At 52.2% G+C, this 9,261-nt stretch overlaps 1 protein-coding gene across 1 annotated transcript in view; it reads right to left on the bottom strand.

Annotated features, from left to right (window-relative positions):
• Nucleotides 1–1,287: 1,287 nt before the first annotated feature.
• ACSBG2 (acyl-CoA synthetase bubblegum family member 2) overlaps nt 1,288–9,261 on the bottom strand; it is a gene marked incomplete at both ends in the record, with an annotated part of 30,177 nt that continues 22,203 nt past the window's right edge. The window contains 6 exon segments of the mRNA XM_079701475.1: nt 1,288–1,361; nt 3,020–3,266; nt 3,355–3,494; nt 5,574–5,791; nt 7,774–8,007; nt 8,139–8,320. Of these exon segments, the coding sequence (XP_079557601.1) occupies nt 1,288–1,361; nt 3,020–3,266; nt 3,355–3,494; nt 5,574–5,791; nt 7,774–8,007; nt 8,139–8,320 (1,095 nt within the window).

Here is a 9,261-nt window from a genome sequence, read left to right as displayed (position 1 = left end):
AGAAAACGGCCGTCTACAGGCAAAGGCGAGGGACTTGAGAAGGAACCAACCCAGTCAACACCTTGACCTTGGAGACTTCCAGCCTCCAGAACCTTGAGAAAAGAAATTCCTGTTGTTTAAGCACCCTAGTCTGTGGAACTTTGTCCTATGGTAGTTCTAGGAAACTAATATAGGTGGGTAGGCTGCGGGCATCAGAAGAGAATGATTTGACCACGAAAGTGTTACAGGTGACCCCTGGGACAACTGAAGCTGCATCCTCCTCTCTGCCTGCATTGTGCCTCTAGCTGGGCTTCCAAAATCCTGTCAGTGACTCCTGATATTGTCAGGGCTCCCTATGGACAAGACTTGGGGGAAAAGGAGGAGAAGAGGGGTGGGTGGGAGGAGCTCAAGTCTCCGTCCTTTACCCACCAGGGTGGGTTGACACACCTCATTCCTTGGGTTCCCGGCCAGTAGAACTTCTCCCACCCACAGTTTTTTTTTTTTTAATATATAAATTTATTTGTTTATTTTTGGCTGCGTTGGGTCTTCGTTGCTGCGCACGGGCTTTCTCTAGTTGCGGTGCGTGGGGGCTACTCTTCGTTGAGGTGCGCGGGCTTCTTGTTGCAGTGGCTTCTCTTGTTGCGAAGCACGGGCTCTAGGCACGCAGGCTTCAGTAGCTGTGGCATGCAGGCTCAGTAGTTGTGGCTCGTGGGCTCTAGAGTGCAGGCTCAGTAGTTGTGGCACGCGGGCTCAGTAGTTGTGGCTCACGGGCTCTAGAGCACAGGCTCAGTAGTTGTGGCTCACGGGCTTAGTTGCTCTGTGGCATGTGGGATCTTCCCACATCAGGGCTCGAACCCGTGTCCCCTGCATTGGCAGGCAGATTCTTAACCACTGCGCCACCAGGGAAGTCCCCCACCCACAGTTTTTGACAAAAGCCTTCTCCAAATAAGTCACAATGAAACATCTGGGCATTTCACCAACAGCTCTGGTCCTGGATGGGAAGGCTGCCCTGCTCCCTCTACCAGACAAGTGGAAAAGGCAGGAAGAACAGCTAACAGAGTTGGTGGCCAAGCAGGAGGGAGTTTGCATGCCCTGCCGGGACCCAGGTAGAGCATGAGTTGAGGGCAGACACTACCTAGAAGCCGCGGCAGCCGCGTGTGGGTGCGTGTGCTCATGAGGCCTCTGCGGTTCTGCTCAGGGACCTACCTGCCGCTCGTGGGAGACCAACTGTGTTGGACTCATCTGAGGCACAGCCCAGCAAAGCCGGTCTCGCCACTGGGGCAGCCGGGAGCAGCTCTGCCAATGACGTCACTGATAGAAGTTGTCGATTTGCTTTTTGTATTTCTGGATTATGAAATGTCTTTTAATCTTTGTCGTTGGACCTGCCGAGAAAGGAGAAACCAGTTCAGACGTGGGGATGCAATAAGAGTCAGCGTGCCCTGGGCGTGACCAGGAGACAGGGTCTCGTGGCTGGGGCCGGACTGGTGGCTGGCTGTGCCCTTGACTTCGTGGGGGCACCCCCTTTGTCATCCGCCGGGATGAGATGACCTGTCCCCTCCCCCTCCTCGTCCTTGGGCCACGGTGAGGATTCCGTGAGCTGACAGGTGGACAGCACAGTGAGCTCTGTGTCTGACAGGGATGCTGCACCCGACCACGGAGGGACACCCCCGACCCTCCGATTTTATAGGTGAGGCTCAGGGCCAGTTGCTCCAAGGTCACCCAGCAAGTGCATGGCGGGGCGAACGCTCAAACTTGAGGCTTGTTTCATCTGCAGCCCAGGATGCCCTGTAGGCTCCGGTCACCAAGGGGTGTGGGCTTCCCTCCAGGTGTCCTAGACGCACACACCACCACCACCACCACCACCACCACCAGCACCACCACCACCAGCACCACCACCAGCACCACTACCACCAGCACCGCCAGCACCGCCAGCACCACCACCAGCACCACCAGCACCAGCACCACCGCCAGCACCACCACCACCACCACCACCACCACCACCACCACCAGCACCACCAGCACCACCACCAGCACCACCAGCACCACCAGCACCACCAGCACCCCGCCCGACCCTGTATCACATTTCCAACTCGTAAATAAAAAGACCAGGGTTCGGAGGGACAAGTCCCAACTCCGTGTGGCGGGCACAGGATTTTAAACTTTTTTCTTTTTTTTTTTTTTGCGGTACGCGGGCCTCACTGCTGTGGCCTCTCCCGTTGCGGAGCACAGGCTCTGGAGGCGCAAGCTCAGCGGCCATGGCTCACGGGCCCAGCCGCTCCGCGGCATGTGGGATCTTCCCAGACCGGGGCACGAACCCATATCCTCTGCATCGGCACGCGGACTCTCAACCACTGCGCCACCAGGGAAGCCCCCGGGCACAGGATTTGAACCCAGGTTGTTCAAGCCTGCACGCTTGCTATGCTCCCAGCTCCCTGCGATCCACGCTGTGGAAGTACAGCCGAGTGCTGAAAGCAAGCCCCAGGGGGGACCTCAGGGGAAGGCAAGACCCCCCCACCCCGACCCCTCCCCTCTCAGCAGGGAGACACGCAAAGCTAAACTAATATGTAGGGTAGTTTCAGACTCTGACATATTAGGGAAGCAAGAAGACAGGGCAGTACAATAGGTGTGATGGTGGACTGTAGAGTCAGTGTGTTAGGGGGGCGGCAAGCTGCCTTAGCCAGGATGGCCAGGGAAGACTGCTCTCAGGAAGTGGCCTTTAGGGTGAGACCCGGACAATGAGAAGGAGCCTTTCGGGCAAAGAATTGAGGGGGAAGAGCAGCCCAGGCAGAGGGAGCAGCAGGTGCAACGGCCCTGGGGAGAAGGGGCTGTGTGTGTGTGTGTGTGTGTGTGTGTGGCCGGGGGGAGCTGGACACCAGTTAGCTGGAGGCAGCCGCATCCCCCTCCCGGTCCACAGCTGGTCCCACAGACACTCTGACTCCCAGAAAAAAAGGTGCGTCTCCTCAGAGCCCACAGTGGCCCTGGACACTAGCAAGGGACCAGCCTCCAAGTTTCAAGGCCACCGGCTCTCCAGGCCACTCACCTAGCTCCCCGCCACTGATGGAAAAGTCCTTCTCCAAGATGACCCACTTCTGAATCTTCTGCGCGTTGGAGATGGCACACTGATTCGCGGCATTTATGCCTTTCTGGATGGCCGTGTAGACCAAGGGGTCTCGCAGCTCCAAGATCTCGGACACGGTGGACGCCTGGCTGCCTGCATACCGGCAGAACCTGATGGCCTCCCAGGTCAGTGTATCCAGCGGCTCTCCGGTCGTCTTGTCGACCTCACACTGCCTCGAGACACCCCTGTCACAACGCCTAGCACCTGGCCCTGAGGACCAAAAAGCGGATCCCTCTCTCCTAGAACACCCACGTTACCTTCAGGGTCAGGAGGACACCCAGAAACTTGGCCTTATCCCCCACTAACATGGCGTTACTGATGATGGGAATCTTCTTCTTAACCAGGTTCTCGATGGGAATGGGGGCCACATTCTCGCCACCAGCAGTGACGATAATTTCTGAAATAAAGCATGGCTGGGGGTGGGTTCAACCATGACAGTCCAAAAGCCCTGCCCCTTTGTGGATCAGAGGGGACAGAGGTTGGCACCAATGACCACTCACCTAGAAAACCCCAGAAGCAGAGGAAGACCTCCACCTATGGCCAGGACTCTCTCTCTGTCCTTCTCCAGGCCACAGACCCAAAGTCACTCTGCCCTTCATCCCCCATCTTCAAATTTCCATTAAGCATCCAAGTCCTGGGCATTCCACTTGGACAGCGTCTTACGAACTCCTTGCCTGTTTCTTGGTCCCCCATACCCTGCTCCAGGCCCTCCAGCTTGTCTTGCTTGGAAGAGTCAGGTGCTTTGGACCACACCCTGTCTCTCTGATTCCTCCTTTTCCCATCATTTGGCAACTCCCAAAGACCCTAAGTCCATGCTCTCCCCGGGCGGGGGGGTTTGTGTAGCATCCCTAATTTTGGCAAGCTCTAAAAGAGTTGTGTCACTTTCTCTTGCTGCCTCTGAAATTCTTCAAGAGCCCCTCCTCCTGCCCCAGACACAATCTTTACTTGTTCTTTCATCCTGGGATGCTTGCTACTTCCTGTGCCACCCACCCAAACTCTCTCCCTCCCATCCCATGATTTCACAGTCACCCTCGCTGAGGTCGTTACAGCACTAGTAATAATCAGTTTGATCCCATCATGGACATCTCTGATATCATCTGCCCAGTGACGACTCCTTTGGGTTTCTTTAGGGAGCTACTCTCCATCTTTACGTGGTTTTGGGGGGTTGGACTGCTGGGGTGAGCATGTGACCAGGTCTGACCAGTCGGCTTATTCAGTCCTCTACAGTGATTCATTCTGAGATGTGATAGTGACCCAAGAAGATCCAGCGAGAATCAGGCCTAAAACTTGCCAACACTACTGGGAATAATACACTCTTACTCGTCCCTTGGGTGTTAGGATGAACCTAGACTGTTGACAGCCATCTAGTCACCAAGTTGGAAAAGCCTCTTTAAGAATGGCATCGGGCTTCCCTGGTGGCGCAGTGGTTGAGAGTCTGCCTGCCGATGCAGGGGACACGGGTTCATGCCCCGGTCTGGGAAGATCCCACATGCCGCGGAGCAGCTGGGCCAGTGAGCCATGGCCGCTGAGCCTGCACGTCCAGAGCCTGTGCTCCGCAACGGGAGAGACCACAACAGTGAGAGGCCCATGTACCAAAAAAAAAAAAAAAAAAAAAAAAGAATGGCATCAACACAGAGGACAGCATGGTAACAGAAGGATAAAGAGATTCCTTGTGATGTCATTTTGGCACCTGGATCCAGCCATGCTGGAAGCATGACCTTTTGGATTTTTCTGGTTTTGAGCCAATAGCATCACTTTTTCACTCAAACCTGCTTAAGAAGGGTTTTCTGTGGCTTATCATGGAAATAATGCTAACACGGCCCTCTTATTGTATAGTTACTGCCTATGTCAGTCTCCATGCCAAATGATCTCCCTTAGAGGTTGGTAAACTCCAGCCTGTGGGCTAAATCCCGCCTTCTGCCTGTTTTTATATGGCCATGAGCTAAAAATGGCTTTCACATTTTTTAATGGTCGGAAGGAAATCCAAAGAAGAATAATATCTGTGACACATGAAAATCCTGTGACATTTGTGTTGGCCAACAGCCATGACCATCGGTCTGCACATCGTCTGCTGTTGCTTTTGTACCACAATGGCCAAGTGGAGCAGCTACAACAGAGACCCTATGTCCTGCAAATCCAAAATATTTACGAGTGGGCCCTTTATGGGAAAAGTTGACTGATCCCTGTTCTACATCATTTCATTTAATCCTCACTGAATCGTTACAACTCTGTAGTTATTGTTATCCTCAGATGGCAGGGGAGGGAACAGAGGTTTCAGGCCCAGAATGGGCTTCTTTTCTGGCTCCATCCTGCCGAGGGCCAAATGCTGGGCACAGGGACAGAGCTGGGGTGCACGGACTGGGGTGTCCCTGTACATCATTGTAAGCCCCGCCCCATGAAAGGCGGGGGCTGGGAGCCTTCAATATTCAAAGTGAGCCTGCTCACAGGAGGCCCCTGCACAGCCCAGCCCCAGTACCTTTGATGCGGCCTGTGATAAAGAGGAAGCCGTGGTTGTCCATGCAGCCGAGGTCCCCAGAGTGGAGCCAGCCCTCCTCATCGATGGCCTCCACAGTCGCGTCCTCCCTCTTCAGGTAGCCCATGAAGATGTGCCGGCCCCAGAGGCAGATTTCCCCAACGCCATCCTTGGTCTGCTGGTACAGCATGTTCTTACACCCAGTCATGACTTTGCCGGAACTGGCAGGGGACAGGAGGGAGGAAAACTGAGGCTCGGGGAGACGAGGTCACCCACCCAGGTCAGCCTGGGTCTGTGGCCCAGGCTCCTAACACTCTGCTCAGCTGGCCTGGGCTGGAAGCTGCTGCTGCACCCTCCCCAGGACCTGGTGGGCATGAGAGGTGTTGGCCGAGTGGAGGGAGGGCTTGTTCAATCAAGTGAGCCAGCTTCCCAAACACTTGGTGAACTGGGAAACCCAGCAGAGTTGTAGATTGTTTTATTATTATTATCTTTGGGAATTAAAATTTTTATTGGAGTATAGTTGTTAGTTTCAGGTGTACAGCAAAGTGAATCTAGATTGTTTTTATCGTCACATAAATGGGAGAAGGACAAAGTGCTCCCGGGTTAAAAACAGCAACAGGGAATTCCCCTGTGGTCCAGTGGTTAGAACTCCATGCTTTCACTGCCGAGGGCCCGAGTTCAATCCCTGGTCAGGGAACCAAGATCCCACAAGCCGCATGACACGGCCAAAAAAAAAAAGGAAGCAACAAAACCCTCTCTAGAAAACAGGTATGTCGACCGAACGCAATGACCAGGACAGCTGATTTTAAGTAAATCAACCAACCAGAATCTCTTTAGAGGTTAAAGTTACTTCGGCAAGACAGAATAGCACCAGCTGATATCTGGATTTTCGTGAAATTCCTTTCACTAGTGATACGACTCGGGAGGGTGGTTTTAAGATGCAGAAAAGGAAGTATTACTGCCTTGCTGAGGTCTTTTTTACTGGCAGTTGGAAGGGCCAGTGGTTTTAGGGTTAAGTGTAGGGATTCCCTTAGTCAGTAAGAGGAAAAAGAAGGCAGGCCTGTGAATCTTAAAATTTATAAAGAACCTCCTTACGACCTCCATTAAAAGCTTTTCTAGGGGGACTTCCCCAGTGGTCGAGTGGTTAAGACTCCACCGCAGGGGATGAGGGTTAGATCCTGGTTGGGGAACTAAGATCCCACGTGCCGCGTGGCTAAAAAACAAACAAACAAACAAAAAATAACTTGATTTCCATGTTTATCAACAAGCTATCTCATTTCCAGGATCTACAAGAGGTCCTTGCTGAACACCAAAACTTAAGAATTAAGATTAAATCTTTAAAAAAAAAAAATCTTTCCTAGGAATGTGGAAAAACTCAGAAGCTATACAAGTTTCATGAGTTCAACCAGGTAAAGTTTTAAAAATTCTGCACAGCGAAAAACACTCTTTAAGGAAGGACCGCTCTTTGGTTTTGGAAGAAAACACCAGTGGGCATTTGGGTTCTGCAGAAAATAGACCCAGATGGGATTATGGACTGGAGAAGGGGAGATACTGATGTGCAAGGTAGAGTAAGAGGCAGGAGATGGTTTTGCCGGATTGGGAAGACTAAATTTAGTTTTTGTTAAGTTCAGAGGCAGCCAGAACTCGGCCGAGCATGAGAGGAGAGCCAGCCTTGCAATATGGTGGCAGGGCGGGGGTCAGGGAAGGGTACAACCAGGAGGCCCTGTGAAGGAACATGGTTCTCAGACTCCACGTGGAGCTTGGCTTGGATGTTCTTACTGTGTCAGTATCACTGGGCTCCATCCTGCAGCCCGAGGTGAGCTGAGCTTGGGAGAAAGCCAGGAGGGGCCTAGGGACGTGTTTGAGATAAAGCACTGTGGAGATGAACTGTCCCGAGGTCTAGGGAGGTGAACCTTGGGTGGGTGAGCCTGGGGTGGGCCGTCTGGAGGCAGAGCTCGCAAATGACAAATAGGGAGAGTCCATAGAATGTTTGAGAGCCCTTCCCCTTTGTCCATGGGCTCTCGGACAAACTGGGGCTTCCCATGGTCACGAAAATTTGGGGCTTGGAGGCTGGGGAACAGGGGTCACTCTGGAGACAACAAGTCAGGATTCATCTTAGCCCAGAGGCCTGTCGTCCCTCCCATCTTCATCCCTTTGACCCTGGGTGGCTGGAGGACCCGGCCGCTGCCCAGGAGGCCAGTACCCTAGAATCCGGTAGTTCTTTGGGCTGGATGTGGAATGGGGTCCTGAGCTTTCACTCATACCGTACACCTCACCTATAGGTACGTCCAGACTTAGAAAGAGCTCAGCAGTCTCTTGGTTGAGGGGTGCGGCCCCGCTGATAAAAATGCGGCAGCGATCCAGGCCAAGGGAATTCTTGATTTTGGTGAACACAAGGGCCTTTGCCATGTGGTAGCTCATGGGAGTGTCATGTCCCCTATGAACATGAATGCCAAGGAGAGCTCTATAGCCATGGGCCACAAGGGGGCTGATGGGACCCAGCTGGAGGAGGCTGAGCCCCCTCACCCACTGCCCTCCACGCCTGGCCCCGCTGGGCCCGCCACTTACCCTCGCATCCTTTTTGAGTTGACCTTGAAGCCAATATTTCTTGCCCATGAAAACACCTTTCTCCTCAAGCTTGAAGATTTGCCAACAGTTTCCTTTATCTTCTCATGCATCTTTTCCCAAATTCGGGGCACCCCCAGGAAGGCGGTAGGCTTTACCTCCTGCAGAGTGTTGACCAAAGTGCCCTGCAGGGCGCAGAGCTGGGTTAGCCACACCTGCAACCCAGATGGCCATCTCTCCTCAGCTGCTCAGCTCAGCCCAGGAGAACCTTCTCTTGGCTTATTGGACCAGGGTGAGATCCTGACCCAAGGGAGCCAATCCATTGGCTGGCCAGTGGCCAATCAGATTATCATGCTCTCTCTGGGGATTTGGTAGAGAGCACAGACTGGTAAACTATTTTTGGAAGGCAGTGTGAGAGTACTATTAACATTTTAAATGCAACTTGGCAACTTCACTTATGTGGGTGACAGAATTCAGCTGAATGAAAGAGCAGGTACACAGAGAAGCACGTGTGAGATATTCTTTGTGCATCATTTTGTAACAGGATGGAAACAGACTTCATGGCCAATGATGGGGGATTGGCTAAAGAAACTGTGGCCCAAGAATGCAGTGGAGTATTATGCAAGGTTCTCCCCCAAATTGATCTACAGGTTCAATGTAATCCCTATCAAAAATAGGCAAGCTATTTCATACAAATTGACAAGCTGGTCTTAAGATTTATATGGAAATGCAGAGGATCTGGAATAACCAAAGCAGTTTTGAAAAAGAAGAACAAAATCAGAGGGCTTATTACCTGATTTTGAAACTTATTATAAAGTAGGGTGATCAACTGACCTGATTTGCCCAGAACTGGAGGCGTTCCTGGAATGTAGGATTTTCACTTATGAAATCTGGAAAGTCCCAGGTAAACAGGGACAAGGTGGTCATACTACCATAAAGCTGGAAAAATAAAGTCAGTGTAGTTTTGGTGTAAGGATAGACATAAAGTTCAGTGGAACAAAACAAAATCTGGAGATGAATCTTCACATTTATGATCAATTGACATTCAATAAAAGTGCCAAGGCAATTTGATGCAGGAAAGGATATCTGTATACAAACAAACAAACGAGAGCTTAGCTAACTTAGA

This window comes from Hyperoodon ampullatus (genome assembly GCF_949752795.1).
Source record: "Hyperoodon ampullatus genome assembly, chromosome: 4".
Lineage (NCBI taxonomy): Eukaryota > Metazoa > Chordata > Mammalia > Artiodactyla > Ziphiidae > Hyperoodon > Hyperoodon ampullatus.
Note: the sequence above shows the minus strand (reverse complement) of the source record. Positions and strands in the feature narration are given on the sequence as shown.